Genomic DNA, 19,136 nt, shown 5'->3' on the forward strand with positions numbered 1-19,136 from the left:
ATTTTGTTATTCCCTGGCAGTTGAATGAAAACCTGGGACTAGCCGGTGCGGTGGCTCACACCTGTAATCCCAGCACTTAGGGAGGCTGAGGCGGGCAGATCGCCTGAGGTCAGGAGTTCAAGACCAGCCTGGACAACATGGTGAAATCTGTCTCTATAAATATACAAAAATTAGCTGGGTGGTGGTGGGCACCTGTAATCCCAGCTACTCGGGAGGCTGAGGCAGGAGAATCGCTTGAACCTGGGAGGTGGAGGTGATCTCAGTGAGTTGAGATTGCGCCACTGCACTCCAGCCTGAGTGACAGAGCGAGACTCCGTCTCAAGAAAAAAAAAGAAAAGAAAACCTGGGACTGTCTTGCCATAGGCAATATGGAAGTTTAATATCATCAATGTCATTCTCACTAATTCATTCGCTAAGTCATTCCTTCACTCAATCAATGTTTTTGTTTTTTGTTCCTTGAGACAGAGTCTCACTCTCTATCACCCAGGCTGTGCTGGAGTGCAGTGGTGTGATCTTGGCTCACTGCAACCTCCACCTCCTGGGTTCAAGTGATTCTCCAGTCTCAGCCTCCCAAGTAGCTGAAACCACGGAAGTGTGCTACCATGCCCAGCTAATTTTTGTATTTTTTGTAGAAACAGGGTCTCTCCATGTTGGTCAGGCTGGTTTTGAACTCCTGGGCTCAAGTGATCAACCCACCTAGGCCATCCAAAGTGCTGGGATTACAGGTGTGAGCCACCATGCCTGGATCTCAATGTTTATTAAACATTTCTCAACAGCTCAGGAAAACACTGTTTTCCTATTTTTCATCCTCCTGAGCAAAGACGCTACATAATTTCATTTCATTCCCTCCGAACCCAGGAAGGTAGGTAGCACCATCGCAACGTTACAGATGAGGAAATGGCTGCAAACACAGCACTTGACTAGGCCAGAGTTACAGATCAAACAAAAGGCAGATCCAAAACCAGAACCCAGCCCATTCATTCAAAGCCAGTGGCCCTTCCTCCACAGCCACCTGCTCAGGTGCTGTAATGACCTTACAATCCCAAGATTACCTAGGACAGTCAGAAGGTAATAATGAACTCTGGGCAAGGAGGAAAAGAAAGCTGATTTCACTCCTTTTCTTCCTTCTTCACCTCCAGGGGCGGGGGGACAACAACAGTGGGAGTGAAACTGACTGCTGAGGCCATACCCGTTGGGTTCAGAGCTGCCAAATTACTGGCAAAGCTCAAGTGGCAACTGCCCAACAGGTGTGCTCTGCATTTCCTTCCCTGCCTTTTAATTAACAGAAAAAAAATCTAAGTCCCTGATTTCATGTCCCTAATATTGAGAAATGCAATACTGAGAAACTATGAAAACTCTAACCAAAACCTAGGATTCCTTTCCTCATGTTGTACAAATACATCATCCATGCTCACAAAACTATTAGGTGAGTGTCTTTCTTTTTCTTTTTCCCAATTACCCATTTCCACAGGCCCAAGGGGTGATGGAAATGTTATTTACGGCTTTCTGCAGGTGTGTTCTAACTTCTGAGCAGGATGCTGAAGCTAGATGTTGAAGCTGAGTAAGTTATCTTAAAGTTCACAGCACAGTATGTAACAACTTCTGACACAAGCCCCAAGGCTCCTTATGGATCCCTTTGGAAACAGATAAACCTGTTTGTTGCTATGGAAAAGGCCCGAGGCGGGGCGCGGGGTGGCAGGGGTGAGGTGGGGTGCGGTCTCTGCTGAGTATTTAAAGTGGGAGAAAGTTTCAGAAATGTGTCAGAGTCTTCTACATAGCAGAAGGTACAATGATAAAAGGGAATATGTTCCAATTTCCTTTCATCGTTCAGCTCTGTTCACACCTCCTGCAGGCAGACCTGTCTTTCTCTCCAAACTGCATCCTTTGAGCATCCCTTAATCAAAGAATTTGGGGCCCTGAATAGTAAAGCATTGAGACCAAAGATTCTGGAGCATTAGGACTGCGTATAATTCATATTCAGTTTTCTTGCACCTAGCACGGTGTTTGTCACATTGTAAAAACGCAAAAATATTTCTTCAGCTGTTGAGCTGAACTTACCCGATTGTCATCAGAGAAAAACAAAAAGCACTCACCTTCTAAAGCACATCATAATACCAGTATCAAAATAGACTGGTCCTTTGATCTATGCCTATTATGCATTTGTAAGGGATTATGTTCCTTCTAAAAGTTTCTTTTTTTCTGAGATGTAGTCTCGCTCTGTCGCCCAGGCTGGAGTGCAGTAGGGTGATCTCGGTTCGCTGCAAGCTCTGCCTCCCGGGTTCATGCCATTCTCCTGCCTCAGCCTCCCGAGTAGCTGGGACTACAGGCGCCCGCCACCACACCCGACTAATTTTTTGTACTTTTAGTAGAGATGGGATTTCACTGTGTTAGCCAGGATGGTCTTGATCTCCTGCCTGCCTCGGCCTCCGAAAGTGCTGGGATTACAGGCAGGAGCCATCACTCCTAGCCAAAAGTTTCTTTTAAAGTAAAAAAAAAATTAACTTTTGCTATAACATTGTCATAATGATGTTTACAAGTAAGGTAAAAGTTGTTTGGGCCGGGCGCGGTGGCTCAAGCCTGTAATCCCAGCACTTTGGGAGGCCGAGACGGGCGGATCACGAGGTCAGGAGATCGAGACCATCCTGGCTAACACGGTGAAACCCTGTCTCTACTAAAAAATACAAAAAAAAAAAAAAAACTAGCTGGGCGAGGTGGCTGGCACCTGTAGTCCCAGCTACTCGGGAGGCTGAGGCAGGAGAATGGCGTAAACCCGGGAGGCGGAGCTTGCAGTGAGCTGAGATCCGGCCACTGCACTCCAGCCTGGGCTACAGAGCGAGACTCCATCTCAAAAAAAAAAAAAAAAAAACTTGTTTGCGGATTTGTCAAAAATAGAATTTAGAAAATTGTCAAAACTTACTAATGAAGAAGAAATGGAAATGGTGTTTAGGATTAGTAAAATGTTTTAAAGATGGATATCATTCAGATAATTTACTAATTATCCTACTTCATTTCAAGTAGGATAGTAAATTGTGGGCTAAGTTGTTTTAGAAGAGCTTTGCTTTAATAACTGGTTTGGAATGATTTGTTATAAGAGAAAATATTTGTTTAAACACTTAAATAATTTAAATAATTTAATTACATACCCTCTAATTCTAAGCCTATTAATTTTCCTAGAAAAAAATCTTTTTTTTACAAAGTACCAAGTTCAGTCTAGTACCTCTTTGAATAAGTGAGGTTCAAATTATTGAGTTTTTCTTTCTTTACTCAATAATACTAAATAATCTCCTGGTAGTTGGATTTTAACTTTGTTTTGTGTATTCACAAAATGAAGGCTTAACATTTGTGGTCAAGTAGTTTAGAGAAATGTCTTTAATCACCTGATGCCAACAGTATAATGAAACAAAGTTACTGAAGAGAGGATGAAAATATTTTCTTACAAATAAGGTTTATTGAATCTCATATGCCAACGGTATACAGTTAACAAAAAGAGGCTTAAAATGAAATCATAGATGTGTCTCAGTTGGAGCGGAAAAAACTTACAGGCTCCTGGCAGCCTTCCTTAAAACAACACCCCCTTTCAATTCATTCAAAGCATTTTAATTTTCATTATGTTCAGGGGGGAAATAAACCAGCCAGCACATTTGTGCTCACACAGTAATTTCTGTCCCATGGTATGTAATACAGGCACGGGTCCAAATTCGCCTGAAACTCTAGAAGCACCAATGTAGGTCTTTCCTGGTGAAAGCTTTTTCTGAAGCCCCTTCTTCCCCATGGCTTTTCTCAGCCCAAAAAAACCTGACAGGATTCCATATGGGTCAGATAAGGAGGAAGAGCCCATGTGACAAGAACAGAGCTGCCATATTAAATGCAGATTGCCTGGTTCAATTTGAATTTCAGATAAGCAATGAATAAATGTTAGATGTAGGTGCATAACACGCAGTATAGCCCATGCAGTATTTGGGACATCTTTATAACCGCCCAAAAAGTGTTCTTTATCTGAAATTCAAATTTAATTGGTTGTCCTTTATTTGTTAAAAAAAAATTATTAAGTAAATTATTTGCAATTTTTCTTCATCCCTTATTCAAGAAGGAATTGGAAAAATTATTGTAGATAACTTGGAGAGTTTGCCATATGTGGTATCCTTTTTGAGAAAGTAGCCAACTTTTTATTTTTGATGATATAATTAAAAAATGTTTTACAGTATGGTATTAGGATATAGTTTTAAAAGCATATTTGGTTGGCCAGGTATGGTGGTTCACGCCTGTCATCCCAGCACTTTGAGAGGATGAGGCAGGCGGATCACGAAGTCAGGAGATAGAGACTATCCTGGCTAACATGGTGAAATCCCATCTCTATTAAAAATACAAAAAATTAGCTGGGCGTGGTGGCAGGCGCCTGTAGTCCCAGCTACCCGGGAGACTAAGGCAGGAGAATCACTTGAATCCGGGAAGCGGAGGTTGTAGTAAGCCGAGATCATGCCACCGTACTCTAGCCTGGGTGACAGAGCGAGACTCCATCTCAAAAAAAAAAAAAAAAAAAAAAAAAAAGCGTATTTGGTTAGGAAGGTTAGGAATAGGCAAAGGTAAAACACCATGACGTAATTATGTTACATCAAAGTCATATTTGTCTTCGCATAAGACTAGCTTCCTTCAAAACTTTAGTTCCTAAATTTAGTGATTTGTTCTCTTTAAAATGAAAATCTACAGAATGATAATTCCTTCCAATTTACATTCTAATCGAGAACATTAGTTTCTTTTTTGATAATTATGTAGATAATATATTTAGTCACTGAGTGCCGGACAGCAGTATGAACACTAAACGAAAGATGAATATGCTCTTAAGAGGCACTAACGCTGGGCACAGTGGCTCACACCTGTAATCCCAGCACTTTGGGAGGCCGAGGCGGGGAGATGGCTTGAGCCCAGGAGTTTGAGGTCACTGTGAGCTATGGCTGCACCACTGCACTCCAGCCTGGGTGATAGAGCGAGACCCTGTCTCTAAAAGGCACAGATACCGATAATTTTTGTAGATTGTGGGTTGAAAGATTTTCTTCCTTTCTCTTTTTCAGGATTGCTTGCCTCTGATTAATGTTATGGTCACATACAATGGAAGGAGTAGGGAAGCTGAAGGATAATAGAAATGTTCCTTGAGAGTGAAATGATGGAAACAAAATGAAGTGACCCACAAGAAGACCAGGAATGACAACAGTTTGTTACCCTACCTCCAGTGACACCATTGACTTCCCCGCAGTCCCCAGGGGGCCTGTGGGACTCTGCAGACAGCGACTCCAGGCGGCTGACAGCTCGTTCCAGTCTTTCCACTAGTCCCTGCATGTTGGCCATTCTAGAAAAGCACAGGCAGAAAAGGAGGCTGCATGAGCATCAGGGAGAATGAGCAAACCAACACCATCAGTCTCAACAACAGCAAGGAGGAAGACACAATCACTGGGGATGGCTTTATTTTTATTTTTGCAACCATGAAATTGTATGTATTATTGTTGTTTTTTAATTTCAGCAGTTTTGGGGGTGGGAACAAGTGGTTTTTGGTTACATGGATAAGTTCTTTAGTGGTGATTTCTGAGGTTTGGGTGCACCCATCACCTGAGCAGTGTACACTGTACCCAATGCGTAGTATTTTATCCCTCATCCCCCTCCCATCCTTCCCCAGGTCCCCAAAGTCCATTATATCATTCTTATGCCTTTGCATCCTCATAGCTTAGCTCCCACTTATAAGTGAGGAACATAGGATATTCGGTTTTCCATTCCTGAGCTACTTCACTTAGAATAATGGCTTCCAGCTCCATCCAAGTTAATGTAAAAGACATTATTTTGTTCCTATCTTGGACTGACTAGTATTGCATAGTGCATATACACCACATTTTCTTAATCCATTCATTGGTTGACGGGGACTTACGTTGGTTCTGTATCTTTGCTATTGCGAACTGTGCTGCTATAAATGTGTGTGCACGTGTCTTTTATTTACCTAAAGAGTATTTCTAAATATCAGAATACGTGAAACTCAAAAGAACCTAAATCTTGGAACACACAAAAAAAATCGGCATTATATTGAGCTTATTTTCTATTCCGTTAGTGATTATTACAAGCCCAATATGTAATACACAAATATTCACTCCTTTTATACTGCTTCCAAGTGCCTGTGTGGATGCTTCTTTGTTATATGACACAATCTATGTGCAGCACTTACTTTTTAAAAGCCTACAAAACATATATGGAAAAATTAATATTGCCAGCTCTTCTTCTGCTAATGGTGGGAACATATTTTCAGTATTTTCGATAATTCCTTCTGTTAAAGTAAAATTCTCCAGGGGAGACTAAACCCACTGATAATCCTTGTTTACTCAATTACATGAAACCAAACAGCCCAATCCAGGACAACTGAGTTTATGAACCTGAGCATCGTTTAGCAGGCAAAGAGGCCATCACCTCCAAGAGCTAATTGTTTTCCACTTATTACTGATTGGTTTGTTTTGGTGTTTCTGTTGCTGAATTATTTTAAATTATAATTATTCTGAATGTAGGGTTTTAATTTAAAATATGACAAATGGTTATTTTCCTTTTGTAAGGCTGCTGGTTATGTTTAAGCAAAATTTAGTCTTTGGTGGGGTGGTTTGTAGAGACAGGGATTTTCAGTTACCCAGTACTCTTGGCTGGGATAAATAGGGACTGAAGCTGATTAGAGGACTGGGGATAAAAATGGGGCAGGGTGACCGGGTGCGGTGGCTCACGTCTGTAATCCCAGCACTTTGGGAGGCTGAGAGAGGCGGATCACGAGGTCAGGAGTTCGAGATCAGCCTGGCCTACCTGGTGAAACCCCGTCTCTACCAAAGATACAAAAATTAGCTAGGCGTGGTGGCACATGCCTGTAATCCCAGCTACTCGGGAGGCTGAGGCAGGAGAATCACTTGAGCCCGGGAGGCGGAGGTTGCAGTGAGCTGAGATTGTGCCACTGCACTCTAGCTTGGCAACAGAGAGAGACTATATCTCAAAAATAAATAAAATAAAATAAAATAAAATAAAATAAAATAAAATAAAATAAATAAATAAAAATAAAAAGGTTAGCCGGGCATGGTGGCAGGTACCTGTAACCCAATTATTCGGGAGACAGAGGCAGGAGAATTGCTTGAACCCAGAAGGTGGAGGTTGCAGTGAGCTGAGATCACGCCACTGCACTTCAGCCTGGGTGACAGAGCAAGACTCTTGTCAAGAAGAAAAAAAAAATGGTGAAGGGGCAGGGTATCCATGCTTCCTGCTTCCAAACAGAAAATTAAATGACTGTGCATAGGATAAGTACCCACTAAAATTGTAAACTTATATTAAGATTATAGGCCCTAGAATTTATATGTCATTAAGGCAACCTCTGAGGAATGAAACCCAATCTAATTTGTTCAGATTCCTGAGATTTAGCTTATAGCCACCTTAACCCCGGCCACATCAACTTATGACTGCTTTTGGCAAAATCAGGCTGCTGCCCCTTAAGGGAAGACAACATGCCTCCTCTTAATCAGTGCCTGGAATTCTTCTCCCTCTTAAGAACCTTCCAAGCATCATTCTGAGCAAAAGAGGAACAGCATGCTTCTGAATCAGAGACACTGCTGTCCTAAAGCAGGGGGAAATAAATTTAATTGCTCTCAGATGGATAAATATTTTATGTTTCTGCTGGGGACAGGGCAATACATTTCTCTTATGTGTTTTGAGCTTAAACACAGTGATGACGTGCCACTGCCGTTTTTCAAAAGCAAGGTTATAAAAGTTTCAAAAGCTTATATACCTCTGTAATTCTGTCTGAATGTCAGATGGTCATCGGCTATGGAGGGCGGAGTTTACTGTCTATTTTGGAAAGTCATCTCTCCTGAAACTGGCAACAGTTACTCTTGCAAAATATGGGGCAGTGTTCTCTGCACAGCTGAAATCAGCATCTAATCCTAAGGGGATTCAAAATTAGAAATTTCTCATCTATTCTTTTCCTCTTCACGTAAGAGCTTGTGCTTCCATTGCAATTGAAGAAAAAAAAAAAAAAGGAAAGAGAAATGTAATTGAATCCTTTACGTAATCCTCTTGCAAGGGAACTGGGTATCCTGTAGGTGGGTGAAGGCCATTTGAGAAACGATGAAAGCCCCTCAAATCTTTTAATAGTTGCCCATCTGTTCACAGTTATCTATGTTCCCTGTTACTCAACTTGCCAAATGTTACCACCATAGACCTAGCCCGCGATAGAAAAAAAAAATGTTTGCTTTGTTAGCAAGCTCCTATTCCCAACAGAATGGCACCAGCCACCTCCAGCAGCTCACAGATGCAGCTGTCTTGAGAAGGCCTGTTACATTTCACACTTAGGACTGCCGTCTCTGACTGTGGCTTAATCAGACTCCCTGACAAGACCCAAACTCGCACTATCTCATAGTGCTCCGTATGTTGAAAGACAACAGGAGTCAGCCCACAAGCTGCAGGGCTGGACAGATTGGTGTGGAATGCAGTCGAAAAGCGACTCAGATGTCACTCCATGTAAAATCACCACAAGCAAGACTGAAATTCTGCCACAGTCTCTAAAGTGGTCAAAATACAGCTCATGCAAGGAAGTTGGAGAGAGGTCTCTGGGTTTAAAACTTTCAGAACAGTTTCTAAGATAAAATGAAGAATAAATAAAAGAAAGACTATACCAGGAGATATGTTAGCATTCCCAAGGAGACTGACGGGGCCCAGGATGGTGGGTATGATCATGCCCTCTTCTCCCCAAACTCTCTCTGTCTCTCTCCCTCTCTCTCTCCGTATACCCTCAGCCACTAGCCCGGCTCTCAAGAATGAGGAAAGAGCAGAACTGCAGATTCTCCAAATTCTTCCCAGGCAGTCCCATCTGACTTAGCATTCCAAAGTGGATTTAGCCAAGTTTTGACAAGGAGGTGGCAGCCAGGAATTAAGAATTAAGTTGAGGACACTCATAGGGTAGTCAAAGCAAATACAGACAGCAAGGTCAGGGTAAGGAATGAGTCAGAGCCGGGGGATAGACCGAAGAGTTTGGTTCAGGAGGCCAGTAGAATAGGGGGATACAGCAAGATGGTAGGAAAGAAGATATTCTAAGAACCCAGTGAAGCACAAAGAGAAGCCAGATTCACAGCTGGAGAATGAAGAGACTGGGTGAGATGACACAGCTCAAACTTGGTCCTCCAGATCTTCGCTAGTCATCCTATTCAAGTAGAAGCCAATGGCAAGGAAAGGCCAGAGGATACACAGAAACACCTGACCAGAGTGTGAGTGTGTGTGGGGAAAAAAGAGGAAGGAACATAATATCGCACAACTTTCTCCTTTTCACGATTTGTTTTAGGGGCTGGGTCCGGTGGCTCACACCTGTAATCCCAGCAGTTTGGGAGGCAGAGGCGGCTGGATTGCTAGAGCCCAAGAGTTCTAGACCAGCCTGGGCAACATAGCGAAACCCATCTCTACATAAAATTGAAAAATTAGCTGGTTGTGGTGGCACACGCCTATAGTCCCAGCTACTTGGACGACTGAGGCAGGAGGATCTCTTGAGCCTGGGAGGTCGAGACTGCAGTGAGCCATGTTCACCCCACTGCATTGCAGCCTGGGTGAAAAAATGAGACCCTGTCTCAGAAAAAAACAAAAAAAATCAGGTTTTGAAAAACTGTACTTGAGATTAATCTTAATTCCTTGTTTTGAATTAATTTTTTTTTTTTTGTATTCTCTTTTGAGTGTCATTACAATGAGAAGTGCACCCATCCTCCTTTTTGGTCTTTTTTTTTTTTTTCTTATTTGAATTTTCCCCTCACTTTTCAAGGTTTTTTGTTTTTTGTTTTGAGACAGGGTCTCACTCTATTTCTCAGGCTGGAGTGCAAGTGGCACAGTCATAGCTCACTGCAGCCTCCACCTCCTGGGCTCAAGGGATCCTCCCACCAAAGATCCTCTCTAGTAACTAGGATTACAGGGCATGCTACCACATCCGGCTAATTTTCTAAATTTAGTTTTTGCAGGGACAGTGTCTCCCTATGTTGTCCAAGCTGGTCTAGAACTCTCAGGCTCAAGTAATTCTCCCATCTCAGGTTCCCAAAGTAAAGGGATTATAGGCATAAGCCATGGCGCCCAGTCTAATTTTTATTTTTATCAAAGCTAGACATGCACATAATTTAAAGAATCAATAGTTCTACGCTCTTCCATTCTGTGTCATAAGTGCCAACCATTTTCAATTATTTTAACTGTGTCTTTGATAATCGCCCCCCACCTCCCCCTTATCTCTAAATAACATGACTCTATCTCTGTGTCTTATTTGGTTTTCTTCAGTTTGGGGCATTATCTACTGAGTTCCCACCAAAAATACAAGGGTTTACTTTTTTCTTGCTCAGTCCCCACCACCACCTACATGCATATTGCCTATTGTCTTGTCCACCCAATAGTGTTGTATCACAATTTTTGTGTGATCAGTATCCAGTGTTAACACAATTATGACTATTTGCATCTGAGCCAGGAGGTATACTACACACAGGGTTGCCATGAAGTATAGAGGTAGAGAAAGTCTGGAACATGGTCAATAATAAACATTAGCTGCCGCTATGAAGTCATTCCATCTCATTTTGCTGTCAGCGGGAACAGTTATATTTGAAATGTCAAGCAGTCATCTAGAAGATCTGGTCAATGGAAATGACTAACGGAAAACTTCAGGTCAGTATAGCCTTATTTTTGTCCCCAACATTTCATTTTCCTCTGTCCATGTACTTATTCCTCCAACATGTTTAAAAGAGTTTTCTCAAGTCTACGTGAAGGTGCGGTTACCATAAAATGAAAATTGTGGTATGTAATTCGTGTTTTTCATCACATATTTTCCCTCTGAACATTTTTACAATGACTCTTTTGCTTCTGAACAGCAAAGGGTGAAGGCCCAATCTCTTTGGGGTCATTTCTGCAAAACAGCAGGACTCCTTCATCCCTCATATTTTCTTCACCCAACCCATCTTATGCTCAGTGGTGAAGGGTCTGTTAAGCCCTTAACTAGCTCAATCGAACCAGTTATAAAAGCAGCTTTCATAGATGCTTTGAACATTGACACTCCATGGCACAATGTAAATGGTGATAAGCCTAGAACAGCACCCTGTTTGCCTGGATTACCTATTTTGCATCTGTGAGACATACTGCCCAATTAAAAACCTGCCTTGTGCTTTCTTTCCCGTCAGCACATGTACACCTTGCCTCCCAAGGAGACCGGCTGCGAGCTTTTCAGGGGCTGAGGTTGGATCTTACTCTTCTTTGCATCTCCCACTGAGTCCAGCATGGTGCCCTATACCTAGAGAATCTATAAATACTTTTTGATTGACTAATTAATTAGCTACCTCTCGCTGCCTTTTCCTTGCCTACCCACTCACTGGCACCATCCCAGATCAGGCTGAAAGCCAGATTTTCACAGGAGAAATTTTCATTTAAAAGAAGATGCTAGATTAGTTTTTCCTACTTGGAACCACAGTGGCTTCCTCCCATAACTTGAAAGAGCACACTTGCTCCCTCTAATATAAGCCTTTGGGTCTCTTCCATGGCTCCTTTTTCTTTAGGATTTCAAATTGTGTTAAAACTCCACATTGTCTAAAGGATTTTGTAAATTCCTCACAAGTTCACGAAACAAGTAAGAGATAATGCTACTTGGATAACGTTTTCATGTTAATAAAAGAAGTGGGTCTTTCAGGTTTCCTGATTGCTAGCTGAAAGTTCTCCTCACTAGGCCAAAAATACAGAAATAATGGTAGTGAGTGTTTCTCTTCCAATTCCGCAAGGGAGACCCAGATCCAAGGGCTTCTGAAGATCATGAACCTAATATTAAATAGGAAATAGACTTTTCTCAAAAGAAGACATTTACGTGGCCAAGAAACATATTTTAAAAAGCTCAACATTACTGATCATCAGAGAAATGCAAATCAAAACCACAATGAGATACCATCTCACGCTAGTCAGAATGGTGATTATTAAAAAGTCAGGAAACAGGCCAGGCGCAGTGGCTCAAGCCTGTAATCCCAGCACTTTGGGAGGCCGAGACGGGCGGATCACGAGGTCAGGAGATCGAGACCATCCTGGCTAACACAGTGAAACCCCGTCTCTACTAAAAAATAACAAAAAACTAGCCGGGCATGGTGGCGGGCGCCTGTAGTCCCAGCTACTCGGGAGGCTGAGGCAGGAGAATGGCGTAAACCCGGGAGGCGGAGCTTGCAGTGAGCTGAGATCCGGCCACTGCACTCCAGCCTGGGCGACAGAGCGAGACTCCGTCTCAAAAAAAAAAAAAAAAAAGTCACGAAACAATAGATGCTGGTGAGACTGTGGAGAAACAGAAACACTTTTACACTGTTGGTGGGAATGTAAATTAGTTCAACCACTGTGGAAGACAGTATGGCGATTCCTCAAGGATCTAGAACCAGAAATACCATTTGACCCAGCAATCCCATTACTGGGTATAGACCCAAAGGATTAGAAATCATTCTGCTGTAAAGACACATGCATACATATGTTTACTGCAGCACTATTTACAGCAACAAAGACATGGAACCAATCCAAATGCCCATCAGTGATAGACTAGATAAAGAAAATGTGGTACATATACACCATGGAATACTACGCAGCCATAAAAAGGAATGAGATCATGTCCTTTGCAGGGACATGGAAGAAGCTAGAAGTCATTATCCTCAGCAAACTAACGCAGGAACAGAAAATCAAACACCACGTGTTCTCACTCATAGGTGGGGGATGAACATTGAGAACACATGAACACAGAGAGAGGAACAGCATACACCAGGGCCCACTGGGGATGGGGACTGAGGGGAGGGAACTTGGAGGACGGGTCAATAGGTGCAGCAAACTACCATGGTACACATATACCTATGTAACAAATCTGCACATGTACCCCATTTTTTAAATTTTTTTTTTTTTTTTAAGAAATAAAGAAAAAAAAGGAAATAGACTTGAAGTGACAGGAAACTGGAGACTTTCAGAACTTTTCTCATAGTGAGGCTAGGCAACTGGTTTATATGTGAACTCTCTGCAAAAAATAAAGTTACAATGGACTAATTTCTCTACAGGTCCATCAAAATTTAAAATATTTGGTAAACTACCATCAAATCAGACCGTCCTAAATTGTTAAACTCTTTTTTTTTTTGAGACAGAGTCTCACTCTGTCACCCAGCCTGGAGTGCAGTGGTGTGATCTTGGCTCACTGCAATCTCTGCCTCCTGGGTTCAAGTGATTCTCCTGCCTCAGCCTCCCAAGTAGCTGGAATTACAGGCGCCCACCACCACACCAGGCTAATTTTTGTATTTTTAGTAGAGACGGGGTTTTGCCATGTTGGCCAGGGTGGTCTCTAACTCCTGACCTCACGTGATCTGCCCTCCTCAGTCTCTCAAAGTGCTGGAATTACAGGCGTGAGCCACTCCGCCTGGCCAATTGTTAAATTCTCTTTACCGTAACCGTATCAGTGACTTTTTTTTCTTTCCCAGGAAACTACCAAGCAGTAGGAGAAGTGACCTTGTGATTCACTATTACTAATTGGGTAATATTATGTATAGGAGGAACAAACCATCACAGTATTCATTCATTCATTTATTAACTGGCTCATTGAATATGTTTGTTCATTCACTCAAATCAGTCAGTTCCCACGATCTGCTAGGCACAATGCTCATATCTAGAAAACCAAGGCTGATTAAAATACGTTTCCTGCCCTACTGTAGTGTGAGGGGGCTGAAAGCACACCCTGCTCAGTCAAGCGCCAGGGAGCTGTTTGACTAAGAGATACATTCACGTTGCCAAGGTGCCCGCCTTCGTGTCTTTTGCTTACTCTCCTATATAGCATTTCTGGAGACAGCTTCTCGCCAAACAGCAAACAAAAAGCACCATTTTCTTTTTATTGCAAAGATGTTTCAAGAGTCTCTGATTTTTGAGATGGTGAAATCAGAATAGCTGAGACCAGAGAGTTATATAAGAAAAAGAACACTCTCAATGTTTCATGAAACTGGAGAAAACATTTATGAGATCCTGGTTAGCCAACTGACTCCTCTAGAGCCTCTAATCAGGTCTCACCGCAGGAGAAAAATGCTTCAGCCTGACCTTCAGAAGGATCTCACCCCAGCTCCCTAGCTACAATTCCCAGGCTCCTGAGATACCCACATGCTACAGGGACAACTCCCCAAGTCCCAAACATGTCCTATCCTATCCCTCTCCTGTGACATGATTCTGCTGCCTCCAAGGTTCTTCCTAGCACTGCTACTTTCGCTCCCCAAATCCCAGCTCCTCCAAGAAATCTTGCAGTGTCTCACAAATCAGAGTAATCTCCGGAAAGGTATTTACTCCCTGACATCTCCATCGACCATTGAAACCACATATACAATTTCCTCGCCATCCCATTTGCTCCCTCCACTGTGGTGGTATCACCCCTCAGAACCATCCCTAATTTGCCTTGTATATAAATATGCCTCCTCTAAGTTGAAATTAGAGATACTTATTCCCTAACATCTCTATGGAAACCACATATACAATTACCTTGCCATCCCATTTGCCCCCTCCACTCTGGTGGTATCACCCCTCAGAACCATCTCTGATCAGCCTCGTAGTGTAAGCACTTGTCCTCTAAGTTGAGATGTCTGAAGATAAAAGGCTGGGACTCATAACTTGATGTAGTGGAAAAAGCACTCTGGGGATCAGAGAACCTTAATTTGAAACCCAGGCCCTTCACTGACAACCCACATGATTCTGGAGGTCTTGAGTCTTCTAGTAGACAGACTACTTAATCTGTCTGAGTCTCAGTTTTCCTATTTCCAATATACGAATTCATTCCTTCTTCATTCAGTGGCTTAAGAGAATTGTCTGCACAAGTGTTTTGAGCTACGTTCGGTACTGGCTTGGGGCTACACAGGTGGATGAGACAAAGACTGTGTCCTCAAGGCACAGTCTCCTTGAGGAGTAGACAGTTCAGCCACTGGGGGCAGGCCAGCTGTCCATGGCACTGGGCCACAGGGAACCGGGCTACTGAGGCAGGAGGGAGCCCAGTGAGAACTGAGGCCATGGGGAAGGCTAAGTACACCCTGGGCTGCTCTGTGTGCTGACTTGGGGTGATGGGGCTGAGTAAGGCAGAGCCATAAAATAAAGGACTCTGAATGCTGAGCAGGACCAGGATAAACCCTATGCTATTCCCCATCACGCAGTGGAAACTCGCTTAGCTGAACACGAGATAGAAACCCTTCACTAGGCCGGGCGCTGTGGCTCACGCCTGTAATCCCGGCACTTTGGGAGGCCAAGGCGGGTGATCACGAGGTCAGGAGATCGAGACCATCCTGGCTAACATGGTGAAACCCCGTCTCTACTAAAAATACAAAAATTAGCCAGGCGTGGTGGCGGCGCCTGTAGTCCCAGCTACACAGGAGGCTGAGGCAGGAGAATGGCGTGAGCCCGGGAGGCGGAGCTTGCAGTGAGTGGAGATCGCGCCACTGCACTCCAGCCTGGGCGACAGAGACTCTGTCTCCAAAAAAAAAAACAAAAAACAAGAAACTCTTCACTGAAGAGGAGCTCATTCCCCAGACCCCTCTATGGACCTTTCTAAGCACCTATGCAGTTGAGGAAGCTCTTTCTATTCCCGTGTCCCCACGTTGTCCCTTTGCTCTTGTTTATACCATGGACAAGGTAGAATTCAAAGAACTGCTTCTAGGAGTCCCCTAAGGGCAACACCCTGGCACTGAGAAAAGAAGAGGCATGGAGACCCTGCTGGCCAGGCCACTACAGACTGGGCAGGGGGGTCGTGAACCTTTTTTCCCTCCGTCAAGTAACTATGTTACTCCCCTTGTATCCAGAATATATAAAAAACTTTCACACTCAATAAGAAGACAAATATGCCAGTTTAACAATCAGCAAAATATCTAAATAGACATCTTCCCAGAGAAGACAGGCAAATGGTCAAGAGCACATGTGAAAGGGCTCAACATCAATAGTCATTAGGAAAACGCAAATCAAGACTCCAATCAGATACCACTTCGCACACACTAGGACGGTTACAAACTAAGGGACAGATAATAAAAAGTGCTGGTGAGAATACGAAGGAATTGGAACCCTCACACATGGCTGGTGAATGTGGAAAATGGTGCAGTTGGTTTAAACTGTTGGGAAGTTTCTTCAGAAGTTAAACACATATTTTCTTTTTTTTTTTTTTTTTTTTTTTTTTTTTTTGAGGCAGAGTCTCACTCTGTCGCCGGGGCTGGAGTGCAGTGGCCGGATCTCAGCTCACTGCAAGCTCCGCCTCCCGGGTTTACGCCATTCTCCTGCCTCAGCCTCCCGAGTAGCTGGGACTACAGGCGCCCGCCACTTCGCCCGGCTAGTTTTTGTATTTTTAGTAGAGACGGGGTTTCACCGTGTTAGCCAGGATGGTCTCGATCTCCCGACCTCGTGATCCGCCCGTCTCGGCCTCCCAAAGTGCTGGGATTACAGGCTTGAGCCACCGCGCCCGGCCTAAACACATATTTTCATATGAACCAGCCATTCCACTCTATTTCACTCAAGATAAATAAAAATACATGTCTGCACAAAGACTTGTGCACAAATGTCGTAGCAGCACTGTTCATAATAACCAAAAAATGGAAACAATCCAAATGTCCATTAACCAGTGAATGGCAAAGCAAAATATGGCATATGTATTATAATGGAGTATTATTCAGCCATTAAAAAGAATGAAATAGTGATACATGCTACAAAACAAGTGAACTTCAAAAACATTACGCTAAATGAAAGTTAGAAAAGAAGACTGTGTATTCTATGATTCCATGTATAATATCCAGGAAAGGCTAATCTATAGAGACAGAAAATAGGTTAGGACATTTAAAACGGGTCAATTTTATGACATAGAAAATTATAACTCAAAAAAGGTTTAAAAACAAACAAATGAAAAAGGATTGTGCCTCTTTGTAAAGATAACAGTTAAAAACCATTAAATCTGAGTAACTTTGCTGTTCTCATCTCCCAACGGTCAGAAGTGGTGGTGAAACTTACCCAGAGACTACTCTACTCTAAATGGCCATACTCCCCACTCCTGCAACTAGTTGTAGGGGCCAAGGCAGGTGAGAGAATAAAACACTGATTCTCACCACTCTTCTTCCTCTGCATAAGAATCACCCGGGGTGAGGTGAGGCTTCCTAAATGCAGGCTCCTGGGCCTCACTCTCAACAATACTGATGCAGTAGTTCTCGGTATTCCCAGAAATCTGCCTTTTTAAAAAGCACTCTTCAGAGTACAAGGGGCCCACACTTTAAGAATTACTATAGGCCGGGCGCGGTGGCTCAAGCCTGTAATCCCAGCACTTTGGGAGGCCGAGACGGGCGGATCACGAGGTCAGGAGATCGAGAGACCATCCTGGCTAACACAGTGAAACCCCGTCTCTACTAAAAAAAAAAATACAAAAAACTAGCCGGGCGAGGTGGCAGGCGCCTGTAGTCCCAGCTACTCAGGAGGTTGAGGCAGGAGAATGGCGTAAACCCGGGAGGCGGAGCTTGCAGTGAGCTGAGATCCGGCCACTGCACTCCACCCTGGGCGACAGAGCGAGACTCCGTCTCAGAAAAAAAAAAAAAAAAAAAAAAAAGAATTACTATAACAGAGGTGTGCAGGAAAGTAGTGGGAGCACATGGGAAGGGGAGCTCAACAAAGGTAGACACGCAAGTGAGCCCTGGGAAGTAGAGAGGCTACCAAAGTTATGATAGGAACCAAATTAAGTCTCAAAGATGAGAGGATAGTATTCAGAAGAAAAGTAAGTAAAGGCATCCCAGCGCCTATGCTTTGCATATGCAAAGACATGGAAGCATGAATGACGAGTAAATATTGATGGAACCTTCATTATGCGCCAGGAGCTATCTAACAGAGCATGGGAAACAAGGGATTGATGAGTAGTTAGAAGGGGTGGTAGAGAGGGCTGGGAGGGGAGTTGGGAATTTACTAAGAAAGTGACAGCAGGTTAAGGAAGATCTAAGGGAAGTTTAAATTAGGCAAGATTTGGGAAAAGATTAAATGGTTGAGGGTTTGGAGGAAAAGGGAGAAGCTAGGATATCTTAGATGTTTTGCTTCAGGGAAGGTGGTGCCAATCAAAACAGAGATAGGGAGTGGAGGTGCCCAGGGCAGAGGAGTTCAGAGTTACAGGATCTGCATTGGAAGTGCCTACAGTTGGTAGTTACAAGTAGGGACCTAAAGCTCAGGGGACTTCTAGAAATATGACTTAAGTATTATCTACCAATAATAATACATGCCTCAGGATTCTTGGGAAGGTGAAAGGAGACCATGAAGTGAACTTTGCAACTATAAAGTGATGCCTACATGTCATTATTATAATTTCCCTCTGAATGGTCCACCGCACTCATCACTGTGATCTATACCCAGTGAGTGCTCAATCCCTGAATTATCATGGCAAGTGTCACCACCTCTTCTATCTTCCAGACACAATGACGGTAACATCTCACATACCACACTTCTTTTTTGAGACAGAGTCTTACCCTGTCACCCAGGCTGGAGTGCAGTGCATGATCTTGGTTCACCACAACCTTCACTTCCTGGGTTCAAGTGATTCTCCTGCACCAGCCTCCTGAGTAGTTGGGATTACAGGCACCTACCTGGCTAATTGTTGTATTTTTAGTAGAGATGGGGTTTCACCATGTTGGCTAGGCTGGTCTCGAACTCCTGACCTCAGGTGATCCTCCTGCCTCAGCCTCCCAAAGTGCTGGAATTACAGGTGTATAGGGACTAGCCCTACAGGGCCTGTGGGTTTTTCTCCTCGTGTGTGGAGAAGAGAGATCGTAGAAATAAAGACAAAAGACAAAGAGACAGAAGAAAAGACGGCTGGGCCCGGGGGACCACTACCACCAAGATGCAGAGACGGGTCATGGCCCCGAACGGCTACACTCGCTGATATTTACTGCATACAAGACAAGGGGGCAGGGTAAGGAGGGTGAATCTTCTAAGTGATTGACAAGGTGAAGCAAGTCACGTGATCACAGGACAGGGGGCCCTTCCCTTTTAGGTAGCCGAAGCAGAGAGACGGCAGCATACGTCAGCGTTTTCTTCTCTGCACTTACAAGAAAAATCAAAGACTTTAAGACTTTCACTATTTTTTCTACCACTAT

The 19,136-nt window shown here is 43.4% G+C and overlaps 1 protein-coding gene across 1 annotated transcript in view; it reads right to left on the minus strand.

The window, feature by feature from the left end:
• Nucleotides 1-19,136, minus strand: part of CAP2 (cyclase associated actin cytoskeleton regulatory protein 2) — a 166,098-nt gene that overhangs the window by 129,791 nt on the left and 17,171 nt on the right. Inside the window, exon 2 of the mRNA XM_010352727.2 lies at nt 5,223-5,344. Coding sequence (XP_010351029.1) covers nt 5,223-5,343 — 121 coding nt within the window. The 5' untranslated portion in view covers nt 5,344. The remainder of the gene's footprint in view (nt 1-5,222; nt 5,345-19,136) is intronic.

This window comes from Rhinopithecus roxellana, chromosome 4, assembly GCF_007565055.1.
Source record: "Rhinopithecus roxellana isolate Shanxi Qingling chromosome 4, ASM756505v1, whole genome shotgun sequence".
Taxonomy (NCBI): domain Eukaryota; kingdom Metazoa; phylum Chordata; class Mammalia; order Primates; family Cercopithecidae; genus Rhinopithecus; species Rhinopithecus roxellana.